This window comes from Papio anubis, chromosome 18 (genome assembly GCF_008728515.1).
Source record: "Papio anubis isolate 15944 chromosome 18, Panubis1.0, whole genome shotgun sequence".
In the NCBI taxonomy this organism is placed as follows: domain Eukaryota; kingdom Metazoa; phylum Chordata; class Mammalia; order Primates; family Cercopithecidae; genus Papio; species Papio anubis.
In genome coordinates this window covers 47,730,417-47,756,381 of record NC_044993.1, presented here as the reverse complement: position 1 = coordinate 47,756,381, position 25,965 = coordinate 47,730,417, and the positions used below count along the sequence as shown (strand labels likewise).

Below are 25,965 nucleotides of genomic sequence, written 5' to 3'. Positions count from 1 at the left end.
AAGTGATCCTCCACCCACCTCGGCCTCCTGAGCAGTTGGAATTATAAGTGTGTGCCAACATGCCTGGCTCCCACTTAATTTTCAATCTGTCTTGAACAAATTCTTTTCATAAAAAATAAAAATGAAATGAAAAAAATGCATACAAAAGGCAAGCATGGATGTCCAGCAATGTCAATTTGCTATGAAAGCTTCCATTTATTTCCATTTCTGTCCTTACATCACGAAGGATGTTTGCAAATGGGCAATGGTCCAGGGACCACACTTTGAGTAGCACTGTTCTGTAAGGCCCTTTTTTCTCCTCTGGCCTTGGCTGGCTACGTCCACCTCCTGATCCTATGACTGGGGCTGCACCTGCTCTATCCTCCAGCCCAGTACTTCACAAATTTAAAGGTGCTCCAAGATCACCCGAAAAGCTTGTTCACATAAAGCCTCTGATTGAGCAGGTCTAAGGTGGGATCTGAGATTCTGCATTTTGAGCAGGCTTCCAGGTGAGGTCAATGCTGCTGGGCCCAGGCTTTGGCCAGGTGAGGGGCTCAGCCCAGCCCAAGCCTCCCGTCCTCTCCCCATGGTACTGGTGGCAAATGGCCATGATCAAAGATCCAGCCACCTCATTCCTGCCTCTGAATCTCCCTCCAGCTGGCAGATATTTAAAAGAAAGCATGAGAGTTCAGGGAGCGAACATTCCTTCCAGATGTTCTTTTCAGATGTTCCTCTCACCACCCTCTGATAATTTTTTCACTTCAAGGACCATCTCGTGTTTCCACCTCCCCGTGCATGGGTGCTGGCTGACGATCTGATCGCAGGAGCCGCGTGAAGGTTCTGAATCTCCATGGTGCCATCTCCAGTTTCCGGGCACCACGTTCCTCTCAAGAATGAATGGCGATTTCAAAGGACCCCAACACCGAGTGACGGCGTGCAAGGTATTACCGAGAAGTAAACTTCGAGCAGTGAAGACAGATGGATGAGATGGAGCTGTGATTGAACACGTCTCAGAGGCTAAACATCTAAGAGACAGTCGCAGAGGACAAAGAACACATTGATTTTTAAATAAGCCATTCACAATGGAATGAAAAATGGAATTAAAAGGAATTTTGGGCAAATAAATGACTGCAGGTAGTAAATTAAGATTCCATAACATCACGTCAAAAAGGTCATTGCAAGTTAGGGGGAAATAAATGGGCTTTTAAGAAAGACTCTTTTTTTCTTTTCCCATTTTCTGAGTAAATATCATCATGATATAAAACATTTGGAAAATAACACAGAAGGAGATAAAGCCATGCGCATGTCAATGCCTTAGCTTGATCTTTATGTGTAATTTACAGTTTTGTCTCCCGTTTCTCCAATATTGGGTTTTAAAAAGGGACCTCAGCTGGGCGCAGTGGCTCACGCCTGTAATCCCAGCACTTTGGGAGGCTGAGGTGGGCGGATCACAAGGTCAGGAGTTCAAGACCAGCCTGACCAACATGGTGAAATCCCGTCTCTACAAAAAATACAAAACAAAATTAGCCGGGCATGATGGTGTGTGCCTGTAATCCCAGCTACTAGGGAGGCTGAGGCAGGAGAATCGCTTAAACCTGAGAGGCAGAGGTTGCAGTGCACTGAGATCACACCACTGCCCTCCAGCCTGGTGACGGAATGAGACTCTGTCTCAAAAAAAAAAAAAAAAAAAAAAAAAAAGAGACCTCTAGATATTAACACCTTGAGGTTACTTTGGTTATTTCTAGAATCACATGGGTTAGCAATGATTACTTGGCAATACAAATAATCACCGGCATAGTGGTGGCCCCACCCCAAAACCCCATCCGCATCTTTGGCAACCTCTAAGGAGTCCTTCCACCCATAAAGGCCCCACCGACAGCATGAAACCTCCTGACCGGACTTGTCTCAGAAGTCCCTTTCGGCACCCAGGTGACACCGGGAGGGAGAACAGATGTGAGGATATCTGAGGCATGATGCTGCTCAGCTTGGCAGGGGAGACGGTGGGGAAGGTGTCAGGCAGCACTCCAGCAGAGAGAAGAGTGGGTCAGAGCTGCAGAGGCCAGAGCAAGGCCAGGCTGGGGAGCCGTGGACGATCAGGGGATGCTGCGTGCAGGGGAAGGGGCCCGGGGTACACGGTGGGACTCCGAAGTTGTGATGAGGAATTGGGTCTTTATCCTGAGAGCCACGGGAAGCCACTCCAGTGTTTTAGGCAGAAAGATGGGGGTCCCGTTACCCTGATGACTTTAGCATATTGAGGAGACATTCCAGCTTCTGGGGTGGGAGCAGTTTATAGGGGACAAAAATGGGTGTGCAAAGACCACGAAGAAAGTGGCTGGATTCACCCAGGTAAGTCCTGTTGCAGCCACAGAGTAGGACGATGGAAGTAGAGACAGAGAAAAGAGAAGGAGACATAAAGAGAAGGCCCTGGGCTTGTGGTGGTCAGGAGGGTCATGGGTGGTGAAGAAGCAGCAGGGGCGTCCGTCAGGACTGCAGGTTTCCAGCTTGCACAAGCAGAGCCACTTATGGAGGGAGAGACGGAAATAAGATTGCATTTGGGGGCGTGAATATCATGAATGAGTCTTGGACATATTGATCTGAGGTGCCTTTGAGAATCCAAGTAGAAACACCAAGGAAGCAACCGCATATGGCATCGGCTGGAGTGGAGTGGATTCTTCTAATATGGGAGCCCTCGGCCCCGTGGCCACGGAGGATGAGGAGCTGCATGTCACAGAAGGGAAGACAGCCCTGTAGTGAACCAGAGACGGCGTCGGCGCACAGGACCAGGAGAAGTGGCTGTGGGAGCTGGGGAGAGAGCGATTCGGGAGGCGGGTGGGTGCCGTGCCAGGCTGCCGAGAGCTGCTTCGTGGAGTGAGGGGGTGGGAGCCAGATTGGAGGGGGCTGGACGGTGAGTGGGAGGTGAGGATGTGGAGACAGGCCCTTCACAAAGCTCCCCCACAGCAAACAGGAGAGAGAGAACGGGAGCCACTGGGGCATGCGGTTGACATGCCTATCCCTGCTGAGCCAATCCCGTGAATGTGTAAGGAGCCAGGTTGAGGTCACCCCTTCCCTGTGCACAAACCACTTTTGTCCATGCTGGTTAATCTTGCAGATCTGAGATCTGATGACTTTGCGTTGGGCTGGGAGTGCAGCGAGCACTGGCATCAAGGAAGGGGGCTTTGGACGGTTCCTACTCCATCTCCCCTCTCTTAGAAGATAAATGCATCCCAGTGATAGACGGATAGCTGCTACCACCGTCCCCCAGCCCCAGACACCGTGGGAGGAGAAGAGGATCAGAGACCCAGGCACAACTCCCACCGAGGCGTTCACTCTCAAATCACACCAAGTCGCTTAGATTTTCCTAAATGTGCTTTGTGTGTCGGCCCCTCCTGGCCTTTGCTCATTCTGTTCCCTGTGCCTGAAATAGCCTCCCTCACCCACCGCCGATCTGTCTGGTGGATTCTGCATGAGTATTGAAAAACTCAGCTCAGGAGTCTCTTCTGTGAAGCCTCTTCTTCTTTTTTTTTTTTTTTTTTTTTTTTTGAGACGGAGTCTCGCTCTGTCGCCCAGGCTGGAGTGCAGTGGCGCAATCTCGGCTCACTGCAAGCTCCGCCTCCTGGGTTCACATCATTCTCCTGCCTCAGCCTCCTGAGTACCTGGCACTACAGGTGCCCGCCACCACGCCCGGCTAATTCTTTTGTATTTTTAGTAGAGACGGGGTTTCACCATGTTAGCCAGGATGGTCTTGATCTCCTGACCTCGTGATCCACCTGCCTTGGCCTCCCAAAGTGAGCCACTGTGCCCAGCCTCTGTGAAGCCTCTTCTATCCTCTGCCTCCCACTGGGGTGGGACTGGCCCCTCCTGCCTGAAGCCACTTGCAGGAGACTTGATTGTGGCACCCAGTGCACTTTGCTCTAGTGTGAGCAGGGGGCTGTGAACTCAAGTGTTTCAGCCTGTTGTTGCCATGCGGGAACAGGGGCCCAGTGTGGCCAGATCTCTGCTTTGTCATGAAAAGCCCAAAACCTTGATTTTTGATTTCTTGCCTTTTCTTGTTTTGTTTTGTTTTTTCTTTTTAGATTCAGGAGTACATGAGTAGGTTCATGACATGGGTGCACTGCATGATGCTGACGTTGTGCTTCAGCTGATCCCATTATCCAAACACTGACCATAGTACCCGATAGGTGGTTTTTCAACCCTTGCCTCCCTCCTCCCCGCTCTTGCAGTCCCCAATGTCTGTTGTTCCCGTCTGTATGTCCATGTGTACCCAATGATTAGTTCCCACTTATAAGTGAGAATATGCCATATTTCTTTTTCTGTTTCTGCAAAACCTTGGTATTTTAACATGAAATCTCCTGATTTTTAAAACTCAGCCTAAATTTAAGAATTTTGAAACCACCATGCAAGCCAAACAAAATACATCTGCAGGCTAGATTCTCCAAGGACTACCATTTGCCGCTTGCTACAGGCCCCCTTTTCAGGCGGGAAGTGTATCTTATTTGCCCTGCACAGAGGGAGTTCTCTAACGGGGGTGGGGAGAGGGGGGCGGAGGCAGGGAGAGGGGAACCCCAGCTTTGTTTCCAGAAACGTAATTGTATCATTTCATGAAGTCCTCACAACAAAGCCTCAAGGTAGGCATTAGCTCATTTTCCAGCCAGGAAAACTGAAGCTCCAAGAGGTGAAGCGAGTTACTTGGGGACTCACAGCTAGTAAATTGCAAAATTAATTCCAACCCTGGTCTGTTTCTTCAGGTGTACCACAAGGGCTGAATGCATGAAGTCAGCCAGGCACTCAAACAGTGTCTGCAACAGGGGGCACTGCATAACTCTCTACTATACTTAATAGAATTAATACTGCTTGTTTGTTTGTTTGTTTGTTTGGTTTGGTTTTTCAAGACAAGGTCTTGTTCTGTCACCCAGGTGGAAGAGCAGTGGCGCCATCATAGCTCGCTGCAGCCTTGAACCCCCGGGCTCAAGTGATCCTCCCACCTCAGCCTCGCTGAGTAACTGGGACCACAGGCACATGCCACCACTCCCAGCTAATCTTTTAATATTTTTGTAGAGACAGGGTCTTGCTACGTTGCCCAGGCTAGTCTCGAGCTCCTGGACTTAAGTGATCTGCCCGCCTCAGCCTCCCAAATGCTAGGACTACAGGAGTGAGCCACCAAGCCTGGCCTAATATTGTTAATAATTAATACCATAATTTATTGAGCCTCTGTGGTTCTAGGTGCTGGGACAGAGAGGAAACCAGGAAAAGCAGGCTCCCCGCTCTCGTGGAGTGTGCACCGAAACAGGCCAGACATAAACATGAAAATAAATAATCAAGTAATTTCAGAGAGTGCTAAGTGGTACAGAGAGAGGTTCAGGGGTCCCAGGAAGGAAGATCTGCCCTCCCAAAAAGCTCTGGGAGTTTCCGTCCCCGACACAGTACCACATTCCCCAGAGAGGCAGGTCGCTCATTTGGCACAGCTGAATTCCCTCTGGGATCCAATCCAACAGGTCTCATTGTCTTCCATACATTGTTAAACCAGATCTGAGCATTACATATTCAAGAAAGCCCCAATCTGCAAATATTTACCTTTCATTCAGCAGCATCTGACCCTCCCCTCAGGAGGCCCGATTAAGACAAAGGAGGGAACGACAGGCAGGGTGACGCTGGGAGGGTTTAATTCCAGATGTTTCTCAGGGGGTGGGGCAGGAATTGGGGGGTGCAGGCTCTCCAATCCAGCAAACCCAACACATGTGCATACTGGCCCTTCCACATGGCCATGTGCACACGCATATGCACACGCACACATGTGCACACACACACACGCACACACATACACATAACATGCCTTTCTTCTACAGCTCTGAAAACCATTTCAAATCTGTCCAACTGCTTCTCAGCCATGCAATTGGCTCTTGCAGAGGGTAATCCAACAGGACGTGGGGGGTGGGGGTAAAAGCAGGGAAGGGACAGTTTAATTCCTTCTTGTTCATCAGCCCCCACAGGGCACCACCTTGTCCCTGGTCCCCAGGAGGACAGCAGGAGAGACTTGGAGGAAATGGGCTCCAGAAAGGCCTCTCCCACAGATAGGAAAGGTGGGGGCGTGAGGGAGCCCATAAGCTCTGTCCCACAGAGTGCATCGTCCCAGAAACCCACACACGATCTGTCTCTCACCTCACCTGCCCCTCCCACGATGAGCTCCTCAGCCATGGGACTCCCCTCACTCCTACTGTGTGCCCAGGTCCCAGCTCAATACCCAGCAGAGACAACTGATCAGGGCTGAGAGGCCACACAGCACAGGGAAGGACTGTGTGGCCTGGGCTTAAATCCCAGCTCTGGCACTTACCAGCTGTGTGACCTGGGGCAAGTTGCCCTCCCTAAATGTGCCTCCATTTGCCATCTGTAAAATGGGGGTGACAATAACACTTACACCTCAGAGGGGCATTGCAGAAATTAACTGAGTCACATCTAAGGTATTTAGAGGACGGCCTTATACAGGGCCAGAGATAATAACGTGATTATTAGCCATGATTCGAAACACCCTTGCCATCTCCATCCTAAGCTGGTCATGACCAGGCTCACGCTTCACTCTGGGGTCTGGTGAGGGCATTAGGAGCAGAAGGGACAGGAACTCACACACACAAAGCCCTCCACGTGCCAGGCACTGGGCGTGGCACGTCACGTGGGTTTTCAAATTTGAGCCTCCCTGAGACACGAAGAGCTCTGGACTCTCCCATCATGGGTCAGAGGAAACAGGCTCAGAGGGGCTCGGCGCCTCACCCCAAATTACATAGCAGCAAAGAGACAGACTTGGAAAACTCACTCCAAACCCCTGTTCTTTCCACAGCACCGTCTGTCCCCCATGGAGGAGAAGGAAACCTGGGCAGGTGGGGCCATGGATTGCCCTCCCTTGAGTCCCTGGCTGCGGCTCCAGGGATGCTGGCCACTGTAGGATGTCAGCCCTGCATCTGAGCCATGCCGAAAACCTATGCAGACATCTATGTGCTTCGAGCTCTTTGTAGGGAAGGCACAAAAAAAAGGGAAAGAAATAGAACAGCCTGGCTAAGCTGAAATGCTCTCCTTAGAGGGGAAGGGAAATAAAATTTGATGAACCTCTGCATAATGTTCAAGTTATGAATGTGTAAAGTGATATTCCGCACATATGCTGGGAAGAATTCATCTTGGGGCTGAGCTGTTAGGAGCCATTGGAACTGGGGCACCAGCAAACAGCAGCTTCTTGTTGATGGGGTACGGAGAGGTCCTGTCTTCTGCCTCAGCAAAACGAGGTGCGTTTTACCCACAGATGCCGCAGGAGGTGAATCTCCGTAGCAGGGGTGGTAACTGACCGCAGTGCTAACAGGGCAGCTTTGGACATCTGGTTGCTTATGTGTCTACTGCAAACACTTGCTGTGTGCCCACTCCGGGCCCTGGGCCAGGCTGGGCATTGCCACCATCCACAGCCTCGGATGAGGTGAGCTGCGTGCCAGGTTAGCCGGATCTTCCTGGCCACTGCTGCCTGGCCTGGGACTGAACACCTGGCCTACACCGGGCGATCACATCCTCTCTCCTGGGGCTTTGGCATGGAAGTGCTGGGATGCTGAATCAGCGAGATGACGGTGGAGATGGAAATAAAAGAGCATGAGGGAGCCAGGGCTGAAGCCTCCAAAGATGAGAGTCCAGTTCAGTCAATCACCAGAAAACCCTAAATGAGCTCCTAGTAGGTGCCTGGTCCAGTTCTAGGTGCCTGGTTCACAGTGGGAAACAAGATGGCAGAGGTCTTCTATTCCAGAGCTCACAGTCTGCAAACCGGCAAACAAATAAAGAAAATCCTGGCAGATTGTATCAGGTGCTATGAAAAAATAGAAACGGTGCCAGGCATAGAGGCTCATGCCTGTAATCTCAGCACTTTGGGAGGCAGAGGTCAGAGGATGGCTTGAGGCTGGGAGTTTGAGGAGATCTGGGGCAATCGATAGCAAGACCCCCATCTTTACCAAAAATGAAAAAAATTAGCCAGTCATGGTGGCGCATGTTACTTGGGAGGCCAAGGTGGGAGGATCACTTGAGCCCAGGAGGTCGAGGCTGCAGTGAGCTGTGCTTGTGTCACTGTACTCAGTCTGGGTGACTGATATGGTTTAGCTGTGTCCACCCAAATCTCATCTTGAATTGGAGTTCTCGTAATCCTCATCTGTCGTGGGAGGGATCCAGTGGGAGGTAATTGAATCATGAGGACAATTACCCCTATACTGTTCTCATGATAGTGAGTTCTCATGAGATCTAATGGCTTTATAAGGGACTTTTCCCCACTTTGCTCGGCACTTCTCCTTGCTGCCGCCATGTGAGGAAGGACGTGTTTGCTTTCCCTTCTGCCTTGCTTGTAAGTTTCCTGAGGCCTCCCCAGCCCTGCTGAACTGTGTCAATTAAACCTCTTTCCTTGATAAATTACCCAGTCTCAGTTATGTCTTTATTAGCAGCATGAGAATGGACTAATACAGCAACAGAGTGAGACCCTGTCTCCAAAATATAAAAAATAGCAACGAGCTAGAGTATCTAGGATAAGGTTGTGGGGAGTGTGTGTTTAGACCCAGTGATTAGGAGAGGCCTCACAGGAACATCCTGAAGCACGGTAAGTAGAAAGGTCCCAAGGTGGGGATGCACTTGGAGTGCCTGAGGGATGAAAAGGAGGCCGATGTGGCTGGGGAAAGACACAGTGGCAGGCTGAGAGAGGGGCTTGTAACAGAGTACCTGTGTGGGCCTCCCCACCCCATGGGCTGCCATGCTTCTCTGCTGACTGAAGCCCTCCCAAGTGCCCCACAGGGAGTCCAGCTCCTCAATGCTGCCCCACCCTGCAGCCTCCTGTCCCTTTCCTCCTCCTCTGCTGAGTGCTAAGAATGTGCAGTGATGCCTTCCCTGCCACCGAAAGGCATTAATGCCCTTCTCCTTCAGCTCCCCCGGAAGCAGACCCTGTGATAAGGATTTGGGTACAGGTAGTTTTCTTGAGGGGAGGTGGTCCCAGGAACAATGGGTAGAGAAGAGGGTAAGTGCGACACGGAAGGGACGGAGCCAGTAGAGGATGTGATAAAGGCTGATCCCTGCTAAGGGCACCTGGAGACCAGTCCCACAGCAAAGCATGCCCCAGGCTGTTTTGCAACCAAGGGTGGGAAGGTGGGTCTTTATTCCTCAACACCCAGCAACTCCTGACAGCATCAGTCTCCTGGGCATTCCAGTAAGCCCCACGTGTTGGGCAAAGCAGATTCTGGGATCAGAGAGGGTCCTCAGGCTGAGAGTCACATGGACTTGTGAGAAGCCCCCAACCTGCGCATGAACTGCAAGTACTGAGCAGATCTGTCCAGGGCATAACAGCACCTGCATGGGCTCGAGCAGCTGCTTGAGTTGAATCCTGGGGCTGCCTCTTGCATCTGGGTAGCCTGATTCTGAGGCACTGCCAGCTCTGATTTTCTTCATTCTAGGAAATAGGCACGCAGACCTGGGCCCCAGCTCCCCCTCCATCACTGTGCAACCTTACATAAGTGTCTTAACTTCTCTAAGCCTCAGTTTTCCTCATCTGTAAAATGGGGCTAATAGGCCTAACTGCATAGTGAAGTCTTAAGGATGAAATGAAATGCCTAGGCACAGGGCCTGGCACACAACATGTGCTCCATAAATGGCAGTTATGATGGTTGACTCTGACTTAGGGTTGCTGTTCTACATCCCCTCTCTCAAGAGGAGAGACTGAGAGCATAGGGACCCCAGGCCAGATTGGCCATTCGTGGGTACCTCTAGATACTGCTACTGATTGGGATAGGCCTGGGAGACAGACAGAGCTCAGAAAGAGTAACATAGGCTGTGATTCTTCAAGGCCTGCCACAAACATAGGCACAGCAGCTCTAGGGATGTGGGCTGAGCTAAAGAGGGCAGCAGCCCCTGACAGCCCAGAAGAGACTGGAGCAGCTAGCACGGTGTAGATTGGCACTAGGTTGGAGAGTGGCAGTGGTAGCTGGCCCATAGGAGCAGTTCTGGGTGAAGCCAGGAGAGCAGTACAGAGTGAGGTGGATACAGCAGTAACAATGAACTCACCCCCTGGAGGGAGGGCTCAGAAATTTCAGGTTTCAGGCTGCTGATGCTCTCTCTGAGTGGTTTCATCAGAAGAAGGTGTCTGGGAGGAGTTCTGCCTAAGGATATCTCCAGCTTCTGAACTCCTGAAATTCATCCAGCCAGCCATCTGCCTGTCTGTCCTTTCACTCATACCTACTCATCTATACCTCTGCCTACTTACTTATCAATCCGTTCATCCAACCATTCATCCATCTACCCATCCACCCACTCACCAATCCATCCATCCATCCATCCATCCATCCCTCCACCTACCCATCCACCATCCATCCATCCATCCATCCATCCACCCGTCTGTCCACTTGTCCATCCATCCATTCACCTACCTATCCACCCCTATCCACCCAATCATCCATCTATCCATCCATCCATCCACCTACCATCCACCCCTCCACCTACCCATCCACCACTCATCCATCCATCCATCCATCCACCCGTCTGTCCACTTGTCCATCCATCCATTCACCTACCTATCCACCCTATCCACCCAATCATCCATCTTATCCATCCATCCATCCATCCATCCATCCATCACGTATCCATCCACTCACTCATCTATTCATCCATCCATTCATCCAGCCATCCATCTACCTACCCATCCACCCACTCACCTGTCCAGCCATCTATCTATCCATCTACCCACCCACTGTTTATTGTCACCTCCTCTATTCCCAGCTGCACTCTGAAGACTCGGGTGATTACATGTAGTTCCTGACATTGAGAAGCCATCCTCCTCCTGCAGCCATCACCAGTCCCACAACTGGGTCCTCTTTTCACTCAATGCCATGACAGAGCCCAAGAAGGAAACCTTGGTTCAGCTTCTTTATCTCTTTATCATGGTTCCAAGAAGCATAGGACCTAATGGTAAATGCTCAAACTTGGTTCCCTTCTGGGTTTCTAGTGCTTTGATCACATAAGCCCAAAGCAACCTCATGATCCATAAAACATTAAAATATCCCAGAAATTCCGACATAGTGATGTCCAAACTCTACCTTCTTCCGCCTCCCCCCTCTATAACCTCTGTCATACCATTCACTCCAGTTTTCGACTGGGGCCTGGTGGCCACTGAGGCCAGGCCATGGACTTCAGAGTCCCCGTGGTGGCCAGAGGTAACCCCCTGTGCACTGACCTCTCCCGGAAGTACTTGATGGCCTCAGGGTCTATGAAGGTCGGCTCCTCCCGGTAGCCCTGCTCAAAGACCTTGCGCTTGTGCCGGAACTCAATGACCGTCTTGGTGTAGGAGTTGAGCGTGGTGACAGAGGCTGCCATGCAGCAGGTAAAGGAGCCCCACGCCAGGCTGCCAAGAGATCAGGAGAGAGATGCCATGGTGAGGGTGGGTGAGGGACAGGAAAAATCCCACACCCACCAAACATTCATTCATCCCTGCACAGCTGCTTTTTCCTCTGGTACCTAAGCAGGTGCTGCCATAGAGAAGGGTAAGACTTGGTCCCTGCCCCACTCACAGTCTGGGAGATAGAGAATTATCTGCACACTGTGATGCAGCTGTAACAGAGTTCATTATGGGGAGGCAAGAAGAGCATGAATCACTCTGTCCAAGGGGGCTGGCATCAAGGAAAGTTACCCAAAATACAGCGACACTTATGCTCGGCCTGGTAAGAAGAGTGAGAGTTGGTCAGGGGAAAGGACATTCCAGGAGAAGGAATAGTGTGTACAAAGGCATGGAGGCATCAGACAGCAGGGAATGTTCCACAAACTGTGGGAGGTTTGGGGAGCAGAAATGAGGATGCATGAGGAGATTAGCTGGAGTTGGTGATGGAGAAGGAGATGGGGGCAGACATCCTAAAAACTCATTTTTTATGAAAGTTACCTTTGTTCATGTATGACCTGGGGAAAGATGCCAACCCTTTCTGTTTCACATTCCTCATGACTATTTTTTTTAAAGACAGGGATTCACTCTGTTGCCCAGGCTGAAGTGCAATGGTGTGATCATAACTTACTGCAGCCTCAACTTCCTGGGCTCAAGTGATCCTCCTGCCTCAGCCTCCCAAAGTACGGGGATTATAGGTATGTGTCACTGCTCCCAGTACCTCACGTCATTGTAATGGACAATAGCATTACCTCATAGGGTTGTTACAAGGATTAAAGGAGATGATCCACTAAAACTATCTTAGAATAGTGTCCAGCACATAGTAGGCACTCAAGAAAGTCTTGCTGTCATTATTATCATTAATATTAACATCCTCACTACCCAATTCCATATGATTTGGTTTGTAAACTCTCCCCCTGAGAGATGAGGTTATAATGAATGACCTGCTTGGCTCTCTCCTCCACAACTTTCTCTACAGCTGGGACTTTTGGCAGCCCTCATTTGATGTACATGCTAAGCCCAGCCCAAACGTGGAGAATTTATCCCATCCACAGTTGGAAAGGTAGGAAGGGTGGGGTAGAGCTAAGAGACTCAGCTGACCCAGTTCCAGCTCCAGAAATGGCCTGCCTGATTCCTCTGATCAAGACTATGCATTCAACATTTAGTACCAGGAGTAGGGTACCTGCCTGGCCTCAGTTACATCTGGCCTGGTTCCTGGATCCCTGTTCCTCAGTCTCTGCCTTGGTAACTGGTTTCCTCCAAATCAGGGACTCAGTTTTGTTTTTCCAACCCTGCATTGCCTGGGAGCTCCAGGCCTCCCGGATGCCAGCCCACCCAGCTGGCCTCTGAACATCATCACCACCCCTGCATTCCCCATGGTCAATGAAGCCCACTGCCTGCACCCACTGCTTTTCCCTTTGACAGCCCCTGAGCACCCTAGAAGGAAAGCAAGGAAAAAATCTGAGGACTCAGCTTTTCTCAAAGAGATCCTCAAAAGGATCATCTGTTTCCCTGAACACCAAACCCATTGATAAGAGTTCCCGTTTCTTTCATGATAAGGAGCTGATGTAGATCTTCCAGAAGCCCTGAGTGTCTGTGATAGACAGTTTTAGGGCATCAACCTGGCCCCTCCAAGAGCTTCCCTTTCCACCAAAGTGTCCAGCGTGTTACTCACCAACCCCCACCATTCATAGATGACCGGTCAAGGGCTGACCATCTGGCCAAAGCTGGTCCAATCAGATACTCTCTCCTGAGCAACAAAGCTGAAGATTCTACTTCAGCCTGGGATGTCTATTTATACTAGCATGGTGGAAACTCAGAACCCGAGGATGGAGAATGAACAAGTAGGCTTTTTCTGGATTCCATGAGTATGGAGTATGTTGGTGTTGCCTGATCATAAGCCATTCTTCCTTTTGGTAACTGCACTCCGAGGTTCTGTTAAGGGATCACTCCTTCCTTCTTCTCAGGCCATTAGGTTTGTGTGGGGCTGGCCCCAACCCCAACCTCTATGTGAGCACATGACCTCAGCCTGGCTAATGAAAATGCTGCTGTTCTCTGGCCATAGTAATTGGTTGGGGGTGGGCACGTGACCCAAGTCAGGTTCATGAGACTCAACCCCTGAACTTGGCTGAAGCTACTGGGAAACAAAGCTCATCTTTCTTCTGTGGTGCTAAGCTGGTGAGGTTTGAGTCAAGAGTTGCTGGGGACCCTCTTGCCACCACCCAGCCTGAGAATGAAGTTGACCCAAAAGAAAGCAGAGCCATGAAAAGGGGCTTGATCCCTGAGCTGAAGCCATTATCCCTGAACTTTTCAATGATGGAAGTCTCAATTCCTTTCTTTTTAATTTTGTTTTCCTTGACTTTTGTTTCTACCCTGAAGCCAGTTTGAATTGGGTTTTGGTCACTGGGAACCAAAGTTATCATACGTTTACTTGCTATAAATTCTCTTCTTTTGCATGAGTTAGTTTTGACACGAATTTCGAGTCTTTATAGCCAAGGATCTTAAGGGTGACCAAGTCTGACTCAACCCTGATGTCCCAGTCAGGGGACAGAGCAGGGGATTCTCAAACTAAAGGCTTGAGCAAAAATACCTTTCAGGAGTGGTGGAGTCCAATGACTGAGTGTGTGGAGGGAGCTTCCCTGGGGAGGGAGGGGGTTTGCTAGAGCCCAGGGGCCCCAGAAACAGATGATATGGGGTGGAGCAGAGCCACACAGTCAATGGGTGGACAGGTGCAAAGTCAGACTGAGCTAGAAGAAAAGCCTACATCCCCGCCTTTCCATCTACTTTACATGCAAGATCTTTTTTCAAATAACATGTCGTCCAGAGCTTGATTCCTCAGGCTTTCTGCATCCCAGCCCTATGGTCTCTTTTCCACTCCTCAAAAACCCAAAGCTCATTCTCTGCCCCTCCCCCATTGCCTTCCCTCCCTCTGGAATCCCTGGACTTTCCCAGGCTCTTTGCCCAGCTGGTCCCTTCTCACCTGTGAATGTCACCCCTTCCTCAGTGGGCATTTTCTGTCTACTATCTCTAAGAAGCCCCCTCTCCATCATTCGGTATCACATGTCCCTGTTTAGTTTCATCACAGCCCTCATCACACCCTGTAATTCTCTTTTTTTCTTTTCATTTGTTCACTCTTGTTTTTAAATTTTTCCTTTTGAGATAATTACAGATTCACAAACAACTGTAGGAAATGATATATAGAGAGAACCCATGTACCCTTTAGCCAGTTTTCCCCAATGGTAAACTCTTGCAAAACTAGTGTAATGCAATATTACAATATCACAAGCAGGATATTGACATTGATACAGTCAAAATACAGACCAAGGATCTCTTCTGTGCCATTTATAGCTACGGCCACTTCTCGCCTGACCTCCCACAAATCCTGTCAGCCACCAGTTCTTCATTTCAATAATTTTACCTCTTCAAACATTTTACATAAATAAAATCATACAGGAGTATGTACGGGATTGGCTTTTTTTCACCCAACATAATTATCTGGAGAATCATCCAAGTTATTGTGTGCATCAGTAGTTTGTTCCTTTATATTGCTAAATACAGTATTCCTGCCAGCAATGTATGAGTTTCTCCACATCCTCACCAGAATTTGGTGGTGTCACTATTTTTTATTTTAGCTATTCTGATAGATGTGTAATAATATCTCATTGTGGCTTTCATTTGCACTTCCCTAACAGCTAATAGGGTTGAACAACTTTTCATTTGTTTATTTGCTATCTGTATATCCTCTTTGGCAAAATGTCTATTGGTGTTTTTTGCCCACTTTCTAATTGGATTGTTCTGTTGTTGTTTCCTACTGAGTTTTTAGAGGTCTTTATATATCCTAGATATTAGTTCTTTGTCAGAAATGTGGTTTACAAATATATTCTCTCAGTCTATAGCTTTCTCTTAAACCTCTTAATAGGGTCTTTTGTGGACCAAAAGTATTTAGCTTTGATGAATTACAATTAATCCATTTTTCCTTTTATGTGTTTGATATCAAATATAAGAACTTTTTGCCTAGCCCTAGATTCCAAAGATTTTCTCTTATTTTTCTAAAGGTTTTACACTTTTACGTTTTATACTTAAATCTGTGATCCATTTTAATTTAATTTTTGCAAGTGGTGTGCAGTTTAAAGTAAGGCTGATTGTTTATCTTTGCCAGTGAATGTCCAATAGCTCCAGCACTATATATTGAAAAGGCCATTCCCTGCCCGCCCCATCCCCACCACCACCACACACCCACACAGTGAACTGATTTGTACCTTTGTCAAAAATTAGTTGGATGTATCTGTATTGGTCTATTTCTGAGTTCTCTATTTTTTTTCGTTGATCTATGTGCCTATCCTTCCACTAATATCACACAGTCTGGATTATTGTAGCTATACAGTAAGTTTTGAAATTGAGTACTCTAATTCATTCTGCCTTATTCTTCTTTATCAAAATTGTTTTAGAAATTCTAATTCCTTTGCCTTTCCATATATATTTTAGAATACTTTTCTCTATATCTACAAGAAATTTGATGTATTCACTATATATTGTGTGTTCTGATCCATGAACATAGTATATCTACCCATTTATTTAGATCTTCTTTGATTTCTTTCTTTGGTATTTTTCTATGGTTTACAGTTTTCAGTGTACAAGTCCTGTAAGTGTTTTGTTAGATTTATGCCTAAGTATTTCGCTTTTTTAGTATAAATGATATATATTTTTAATTTTGTTGTCCAAATGTTCATTGCTAGTTTATAAAAATACAATTGATTTTGTATTTTTATCTTCTATCCTAAGACAGCACTAAACTTATTTATTAAGTCTAGGCTTTTTTTTTGGTAGATCCCTTGGATTTGTCTACACAGATAATTATGACATCCACAAATAGGTATAGTTTATTTCTATTACAATCTGTATACCTTTTATTTTCTTTTCATGTCTTATGTCTTGCATGTCTTTTACGTCTTATTTCTAGTTAGAACTTTCAGCACTATGTTGAATAATAGTGGTGTTCCCAATCTTAGAGAGAAAATAGTCTTTCAACATTAAGTATAATGTTAACTGCAGATGTTTTATAGATGGTCTTTATCAAGTTGAGGAAGTTCCCCTTTATTCTGAATTTTCTGAGAGTTTTTTTAAAAAGTATGAATCAATGTTGAATTGTGTCAAATGCTTTTTCTGTATTCATTGATATGGTCATGTGATTTTTTCTTCTTTAGCCTGTTAATATGGTGAATGACACTGATGGATTTTTCAAATATTGAAGCAGTCATACTCCCTAGAATAAACCCCACTTATCATGATGTATAATTATTTTTATATGTTGCTGACTTCCATGTGCTATTGTTTTGCTAAGGATTTTTGTATCTATATTCATGGGGTCTATTAGTCTGTGGTTCTTTGCACTATCTTTGGTTTTAATAACAGAGTGATGTTAGCTTCATAAAGTGGACTGCAAAGTTTTCTCTCCTCTTCTATTTTCTGAAAAAAACATGCTAATTCTTATTTAAATATTTGGTGAAATGTTCCAGTAAAACCATCTGGACCTGGAGATTTCTGTTTTGAAAGTTTTTATTTATAAACTCAATTTCCTTAGTAGTTATAGGGATATTCAAATTACTTATTTCGCATTTGGTAAGTTGTGGCAGTTTGGGCTTTTAAAAAAACTGATCTATTTCATCCAGCCTGTCAAAGTTATGTGTGTAGAGTTGTTTGTAGTATGCTCTTACTATATTTTTGATGTCCTCAAAGTCTGCAGCAACATCCTCTGTTTCATTCCTGAATTGGCATTTTGTGTCTCTCCTCTGTCTGCTCTCTCTGTCACTCTTGCGAGAGGTTTGTCAATTTTATCTTGTCAAAGAACCAGCTTTTTTGTTTCATTGATTCTACTCCTTTTTGTTTTCAATTGTATTGATTTTTGCTCATCTTTCTTTTGCTGGCTTTGGGCTTATTTTGCCCTTCTTTTTCTAGGTTCTTGGGATGAGAGCTGATTTGACTTGAAACATTTCTCAATTAGATCCTATTGGTTGATGATGTTGAATTCTTTTATATCTTTGGTGATTTTCCATTTGGTTGTTCTATTAATTGTTGAGAAAGCTATATTGAAATATCTAATTATAGTTGTGAATTTTCCTATTTCTCCTTTCAGCTACATCACATTTTCCTTTACAGATTTTCAGCTCTGTTGTTTGGTGGATACACTTTTAGGACTGCAATGCCTTCTTAGTGGATTGACTCTTTTATCATTATTTAATGTCTATTTCTGGTCATTTTATTTGCCTGAGTCTACTTTATCTAATATTAATATAACTAGTCCTGCTTTCTTTTGATTAATGCTTACATGAGAGATGATTTTCATCCTTTTACTTCCAGCCTATCTATCTCATCATACTTGAAGTGAGTTTCCCATAGACAGCACATAGTTTTGGGTCACATGTTTTAAATCCACTTGACCAATTTCTGGCTTGTAATTGGTGTATTTAAACCATTTACATTTAAAGTGATTATTGATATATTATGGCTTAAGACTGCCAACTAATTTTGTTCTTCCCTGCTTGTTTTGTTTTTTGTTTCTCTTTTTTTTCTTGTATTCCCATGGGTTTCTCAAACAATTATTGATTTATCTATAGTGATTTTGAGTGTATCTCTGTATATAGCTTTTTTAGTGGTTGCTCTGGGTCTTACATTACATATACATAACTAACCACAGTCTGCTGGTGTCAACATTGGAGTAAAGCATAGAAAGCTTGGCTCCTTTTGGGTCCCTTTACCTTCCTTCATTTATAACATAATTGTCTTAAATATTTCCATTGTATACATTTAGAATCACATCAGACTATATTATGATTTCTGCTTCAACCATCAAACATAATTTAGAAAACTCAAAAGGAGAAAAAGGAGAAGTAAAGTTTCCCTGTCCATTTTTCATTCATTCTTTCTTATATTCAAAACTTCCCTTTTTCAAATTTCCGTTTTGTTTAGAGAACTTCCTTTAGCCTTTCCTTTAGGGTAGGTCTGCCGGCAACAAAATTTCTTAGTTTTTCTTCATCTGAGGATGTTGTGATTTCCCCTTCATTTCTGAAGTATATTTTTGCCGCATATAGAATTTTAAGTTGATAGTTCTTTTCTTTCAGCATTTTCATTTTCTTTTTCTTTGAAAATGTTGTGCCATTTCCTTCTAGCCTCCATTGTTTCTGATGCAAAATCCACTGTTGCTTGAATTTTTTTCTCTGTAGTTAGGGAGGATGTTATTCTCTCACTGTGTTTTGTTTTTTGTTTTTAACTTTAGTTTTTTTTCAAGTTTGACTGTGATGTGTCTTGGTATGGATTTCTTTGAATGTATACTATTTTAGAGATTCATTCAGCTTTGGATTCTGAAGGTTTATGTCTTTTACGGGATTTGGGAAGTTTTCAACCATTATTTCTTTCAGTACTTTGTCCAGTCTCGCCCTCTTTCTCCTTTTCTTCTGGGGCTCCAATGTTACACTTGTGGTTATAGTTCTAGAGGTCCTTAAGGCTCTGTACATTTTTTTAAAAGTTATATTCTCTCTGTTGTTCAAATTAAATGATTTCTATTGTCCTGTCTTCAAGTTCATTGATTCTTTCCTTCATCCCTTCCATTCTGCTGTTGAGCCCCACCATTGAGCTTTGTATTTTGGTTACTGAATTTTTTAGTTTTAAAATTGCCATTTGGTCCTTCTTTCTATCTTCTACTTCTTTCCTGAGACTTTCTGTTTTTCCAAGGGTTTTTGCAACTACTTGTTGAAGCATTTTTATGATGATTTCTAACGTTTCTGTCATTTCAGCATTGGGATCTATTGATTATCTTTTTTCGTTCAAGTTGAGATCTTGCTGGTTCTTGGCGTGGTACATGATTTTAATTGCAACCTTGACATTTGGGCTATGTTTTGAGACTCTGGATCTTGTTTAAACCATCTGCTCTAACTGGCTTCCTTTCACATCATTCCGGCAAGGTGGCTTTGGCGAGGTGGAGGCTCTGCCCAGTTACTTCCAGGTAGGGGTAGAAGCCTAGGTTGCCCACTGGGCGAGTGTATTAATCCGTGTAATTTATAAAGCAAAGAGGTTTAACTGACTCAGTTCAGCATGGCTGAGGAGGCCTCAGGAAACTTATAATCATGGTGGAAGGTGAAGAGGAAGTAGGCACCTTCTTCACAAAGCTACATACGAAGGAGAAGTGCCAAGTAAAGGCAGAAGAGCCCCTTATAAAACCAGCAGATCTCATGAGAACTCACTATCACAAGAACAGCATGGGGACACCACCCCCATGACCCAATTACCTCCACCTGGTCTCTCCCTTCACACATGGAGATTACGGGGATTACAATTCAAGGTGAGATTTGGGTGGGGACACAAAGCCTAATCGTATCAGCCACCACTGACATTCAAGATGAAGATGGTTCCTGGTTCTTACCAGGTGAGGGTGGGGATGGGAGTTCAGACTCCCCATTAGGCCTCTGCTGATACCTGGCTAGGAGGGGCCCGGGGGCCTCATCACTGCTCCCCACACATCACTGACACTATGGGGAGGGAGATGTTCTTATTACTGCAAGGCAGTGGCAAAAATCCTGACTCTCCACCAGTTCTCCTCTGACACAATCCCTGCAGGGAGAAAGAGGGACACTTTGTTACTGCCCAGCAGAGATGAAAGTCCACCTGGCGATTGTCACCAAAATCTAAGCACCCCATTCCCTTGCCGGCATGAGTGTGGGTGAAGCCACAGTTTTTTCTTTTCTGTAATGTGTGACTGGAATAGTGAAGTTATTGTTAAATGTTTTCTGTCTCATTGGGCTGACCCTTTCTTGGTCCTTTGCCTAGAGAAAGCGGACTTCAGTTGGGCATTTTTAAAATCCTGCCCTTTTGGCATTTCTGAATTGCTGACTTCTTCAGCTCCAAATCTGGGCTATATAACACGAAAAGGACTCAGCAATGTGTTGTTTCCTGGACCCTAACCAGCCTACTGTCTTCTTCCCACCTTTCAGAGTCTTCTGATGTCTGTTTTATCTTTAGGTCCAATGATTTTAGCTGCATTGAGCAGGAGGAATAGGGAGAAGCATGTCTACTCTGTCTTCTCAAAATTGGAATCCTTAGTGTTTGTTTTTTAAGATTATATCCTCTTCTATCCCAGAATGCCAGCTTCATGACAATGGGAGGCTTGTTCACTTCATTACTATCCTTGTTCACTTCACTATTGTCCGTTAGCACCTAGAAAGGTGCCTGGCACATAGTAGGTGCTCAGTAAATACTTGTGGAATGAATGGATAAACACAGATAAAATAAAAACAGACAGAAAAAGACAGATATGAAAACTCAGCTCTGGTTTTAGCGTGGGTGAGAGGCTATATCCATGAGCCTTCATCTCCCTCTTCCTCTCACCCCCCAGGGCCCCAACGCGCCCACCAAATACACAGTTTGAAAACTTTGGGGCCAGAACACCTGCTGGTTTTAGCAGCTTGCACTTCTGAACTGGCACAGGGAGGTGCGTGGGTGATTGGCCTGGTTTCCGGAGCCAAGAGCAGATTGGACACCATAGGGAGAAAAGGGGAGGGCGGTGACAGGGGTTGTCAATTCTTCATCCCCTGGGAGCAGCAGGGGCAGCGGGACACAGGGGGAGCAGATTTAGAGACACATGGACACCACTTTGCAACCTACTCCAGGCCCTACCCAGTGGGGAGGTTGTAACGGGTCACTAAGGAAGGCTGCCCTGGCTGCCTACAGACCAGAGGGCTACAGATTCACCATGTGGGGCAGGGCTGGGCGCAGATGCATCATCCAGGCTACCCTCAGGGCCCAAGAGCTGATGGGACTAGGAGCTGGATAGTGGCAGGCTCTGAGGGCCCAGCTGGTCCCTCCGTGGCTCACAGGGCACTCTTGGGCAACCACATCCTTTTCCCCAACCCTGGTCTTAGAATAAAGCAGACCACAGCCACCTGCCTCGGGTGGATGCGGAAGGGCAAACTTCCTGCTGATCACACAGCCTCTCAGCAGAGACATCAACACACACACCCCTCCAGTTGTCTTTGGGGCCCAGGCTCTGGTAGGGTCACAGCGGCAGACTCAACCCTTTAAGGGATCGGCCTGCTGGAATACCAGCTAACCCCTGCATAGAGGGGGCGCCGCCTGGGGTCCCCAGAGAGGAAAGAGGTTGGTCTGCTGTGTCCACATATTCATGGAGACTAGAAAGGAGGGAGGGACAGCAGTGAGGCCTGTATTCCCCAGGGACAGGGGCCCAGAAGCAGAAAGGGGCCACTAGCACAGGAGTGAGAACCTTTCCTAGATCTGGCCCAACTTGCTGCTCTCTTGCTGTGTGACATGGGCCAAATTGCTGAACTTCTCTGGGCCCTCCAGCTCTTATAATCTTCCACACCACGATGTCCCACTACCCTCAGTCTGCAGAGTGAATGCTTGAGATAAGATTTCACTGTGTGTGCAGCCGTAGGAGGAGACCTTTTCCCATTCCTCTCCAGGTTGATCAAACGCAAAACAGAAGCAGAAAGTGCAGGGCTAGCTTTCCACACTCCTGCGGTCACCAGGAAAGCTGACGTTCCAAGCAGGGGCCACAGACTCAAATTCCTGCAAGGTCAGGCAGATGATGACTAAGTGAGGAAGCATGGGTAAGTGTAAGGCAATAGGGCGCGGTGGGGACTGGGGTGAGCTGGAAACCAGACGCCTATCTAAAGGTTCAGCCATTCTCAGCCTTATCTGCAGGCTGCCTGGTGGCAATGCTGGTTAGGCAGGAACAGATCTTCCAATGATCACGAACCAGAAACCTGGGCTTTTATGTAGAACTCTTACCATTTTAGATGTTAGAAACAAATCCAAACTTTTATAAGACACAATGGCAGGCCTAAGAAAACATCTGCAGGCTGGGTTCAGCCCCGGTTGCCTGCAGTTCACAGCATCCAAGGCTAATTGTGTGGCTTTCAACCTGTGTCCTGGTCCCTGAAGGAGGATGGCAGCCCCTCTCCTGGGCATCAGTGACAGGACCAGGCAGCTCAGGGCTTGTAAAGTGCCTCTCACTGTGCACAGCACAAAGTAGGTGTCGTAACCTTAATCTTTTTTTTTTTTCTTTTTCTTTTTTGAGGTAGAGCCTCCAGCCCAGACTGGAGTGCAGTGGCACGAACACAGGTCACTGCAGCCTCAACCTCCTGGGCTTGAGTGTCCCTCTCACTTTACCCTCCTGAGTAGCTGGGACTAGAGGTGTGCACCACCGCATCCAGCTAATTTTTTTTTATTTTTTATTTTTTTAGAGATTGGGTCTGGCTATGTTGCCCAGGCTGGCCTTGAATTCCTGGCCTCTGGTGATTCTCCCACCTTGGCCTCCCAAGGTGCTGGGATTACAGGTGAGCCACTTTGCCTGGCCCCTCTCCCACCTTGGCCTCCCAAGGTGCTGGGATTACAGGTGAGCCACTTTGCCCGGCCCCAACCTTAATCTGATCCACTTGGTCCCTGCCCCCTTAAGCCAAGCAGCTGCTTGGGCGCCCATCAGGGTCCTGACCTGACATTGTCACAGGTAGAGAGCTGAGACACGGCGCCAAAAGGAGGAGTGGGCAGGAGGACTCGTGCTCACCGAGCACACTGGGCTGAGTGCTCCACATGCGTGGATTCACTCGCTCCTCATGTTGGTTACTGTCTCCAAAGCTGGCCTCCAGGGAGCCACACCTCCCGTGGTTCACGCCTCCCCTTGAAGTTGGCCCTGTCACTTGCTCTTAACCAACAGAATGCAGCAGGAGTGACACTGTGTGACTTCTGAGGTTGGCTCATGCAGATCCTGTGGCTTCCACCTGGGTCTCCTGGAACACTCACTCTTGAGATAGTCTCTCCACGTACCCAGCCTCCACACTGTGTGAAGCCCCTCCGGCCACCAGCCACCACCAGCTGGCACCAGCTGCCAGCGTCGTGAGGTGCCACCTTGGAGGTCTACCCCAGCCATGCCCAGATGACCTCAGCTTCAGCTGACATCCAACTGAAGCTTCAGGGAAGACCCCAGCAAGCACCGCCCAGCTGAGCCCGGTCCACCACCAAACGTAAGAACAAATAACAACGCGTTTTTACTAGTTACTATTATTACTACATAATAACACATTTTTACCAGATTTAGGGGTGATGTGTACACCTCAATAGAGAAATGAACACAATTCAAGAGACCCCCATGAGGTGGAAATTCGGGCTGTCCCATTTTCCAGCTGAGGACACAGAGGTGCAGAGGAGGTAAGTGACTTGGCCAAAGTCCACAGCTGATGAGGGGCAGGGGCAGGATCTAAACCCAAACTGTCTGATTCCAGGGGCCACACTGTCGACTGCCACGGTGGTCCAGCAGTGTGCATCGGGGTGAGATTTGAACCCCAGGCTGTCAGACTCTTAACTATGGGGACCTTCTACTTCTTTTTTTTTTTTTTTTTTTTTTTTTTGAGATGGAGTGTCACTTTGTCGCCCAGGCTGGAGTGCAGCAGCACGATCTCCACTTGCTGCAAGCTCCGCCCTCCGGGTTCACACCATTCTCCTGCCTCAGCCTCCAGAGTAGCTGGGACTACAGGCGCCCGCCACCGCGCCCGGCTAATTTTTTTTTTTTTAAATTTTTAGTAGAGACGGGGTTTCACAGTGTTAGCCAGGATGGTCTCGATCTCCTGACCTCGTGATCCGCCCGTCTCGGCCTCCCAAAGCGCTGGGATTACAGGCGTGAGCCACCGCGCCCGGCCTACTTCTTACAAAGGGGTCCCTCTAAGAAGCTGGCACTCAACAGGCTTTGAGCACCTCAAAACCCCTCCAGCTTCCAGAGCCCCTGCAGCTTGTTCTTCCCTGCTGGGCAGGAAGACAGAGGCTGGTGCCATCTCTTCTTGGAGCTGTTCTCCTCTCCAGTACCAGGGGAGGGAGCAGGGGAGGCTCCCGGGCCAGAATTTTGACAAACGGCCTCACACATATTAAACAAGACAGATGACATGCTGCAGCCCTGGTGAGGCCCCAGATGTGAGGCATGAAAAAATGGGCTGATCCATCTCACAGGTCTCAGTGACAGGGAGAAATGGATCCACCCTAAAAGGGGCTGCACACGGGGCCTCGGCCTTTAATAAGTCCAATGAGAATTTGGTGCCCCTTGGGAGGCCAGCCCCTAAGGAAGGAGCAGAGGAGCAGGGCAGAAGGCCCTGCCTACCAGGGAAAGAGTGTTCCTCTGGCTGACACCAGCAGGCTTGACTTGAGACACTGAGCACAAGCGGAGAGAGCCAGGGCCTTCTGGAAAGGGGGACTGAGGGGCAGGAACCGGTTCCCACCAGGGCAAGTGATTCAACCTTTCTGACTCTCAGCATCTGCATATGCAACACGAGGTTACTGCATGTGCTAAACTTCATATCAGTAGCATGATATTGCTCATGTTAAATTTCATATCACTAGCATGATATTGCATGTGTTAAATTTCATACCAGGAGCAGCAATATAAGAGCTGGTGTTTACTAAGCACACACCATGTGTGGAACATGATGGAAAGCACATCAATGAACTCTCTTATTATTACCCATCTTCTCAGACAGGCTTCCAGTATGGCTGTGGAGCCCGACTGCCTGGGTTTGAATCCCAGCCCTACCCTTCACAGCTGGATGACCTCGGGCAGGTTACTTAAGTTCTCTGTGCCTCCATGAAATACCTACCTGATTCGCAGCACATCAGTGCTCAGTAAATCTAAGAAATTATTACACACGTGGTCAACACTCACCAATGTTAGTTCCCTTCCTTTGTGCCCTTCTCTAGCTCAGGGAGATGAACTTCCAAGGTCAAGGTCTCAGGGAGGAACAGTTGCAGGAGGAAAGGTTGGGTAAAGGGAGGTCAGAGCCTCATCTGGCTTCCCTGGGATTGTTCTACTTAAAGGGATTGGGGCCAGGGTTCATGGGCCAAGGTCCCTTCAAGGCAAATGCTTTTGGTTTTAAAAGGATGGAGTTGAGCAGAGAGTGGAGATGGAGTTGGGGTGATCACTGAACTGGAATAGGATCTTTTAAAAATTATAATCATAGTCCCTCCTGTGCCATGCTGAGATGCTCTCTCACCTCCAGGTCCTTGGACCTGCTATTCCCTCTGCCTGGCATGCGATCCTCTCCTGTTTTGCCTTCGAAATTCTTCCTGGGGACCCACCCCACCCAAAGCTGTGTCAGTCAATGCCCTTCCTCTGTGCTCCCGCAGCTGCCTGTGAACTCCCCTCGCCACACACATCTACATCACAGCACAGTTCAGATACGACTGGTTCACACGTCTCAATCCCTGTTGCAACGCTGTCTCAGCACTGCGGCATCCCCAGCACCGAGAAGAACAGCTGTCCTAGAGGAAGTAGTCAGTGAATATGTATTAAATGCCTGAACAGATAAACGCTCTCCAACTACCAGCCCCAGACCTGGATGCCCTGTGTAGTGGACAATTGTGGTCTCTGTCTTTCCAGCCTGAAGAGACTTCACCTCCTTCTCTTTCTGTCCAAGGGTTTGGGTGAAGCTAATGCCACTCTCTGGACCATGCGACTCAGGTCATTCCAGTCTCCCCCAGAGTCTAAATCATTGGTTCAGGTTTAGTCACATGACTTAAGT

At 47.4% G+C, this 25,965-nt stretch overlaps 1 protein-coding gene across 1 annotated transcript in view; it reads right to left on the bottom strand.

Moving 5' to 3' along the window:
* The window catches only part of GSG1L (GSG1 like), a 91,278-nt gene that overhangs the window by 26,085 nt on the left and 39,228 nt on the right, over positions 1 to 25,965 (bottom strand). Inside the window, exon 3 of the mRNA XM_031658361.1 lies at positions 11,201 to 11,368. Coding sequence (XP_031514221.1) covers positions 11,201 to 11,368 — 168 coding nt within the window. The remainder of the gene's footprint in view (positions 1 to 11,200; positions 11,369 to 25,965) is intronic.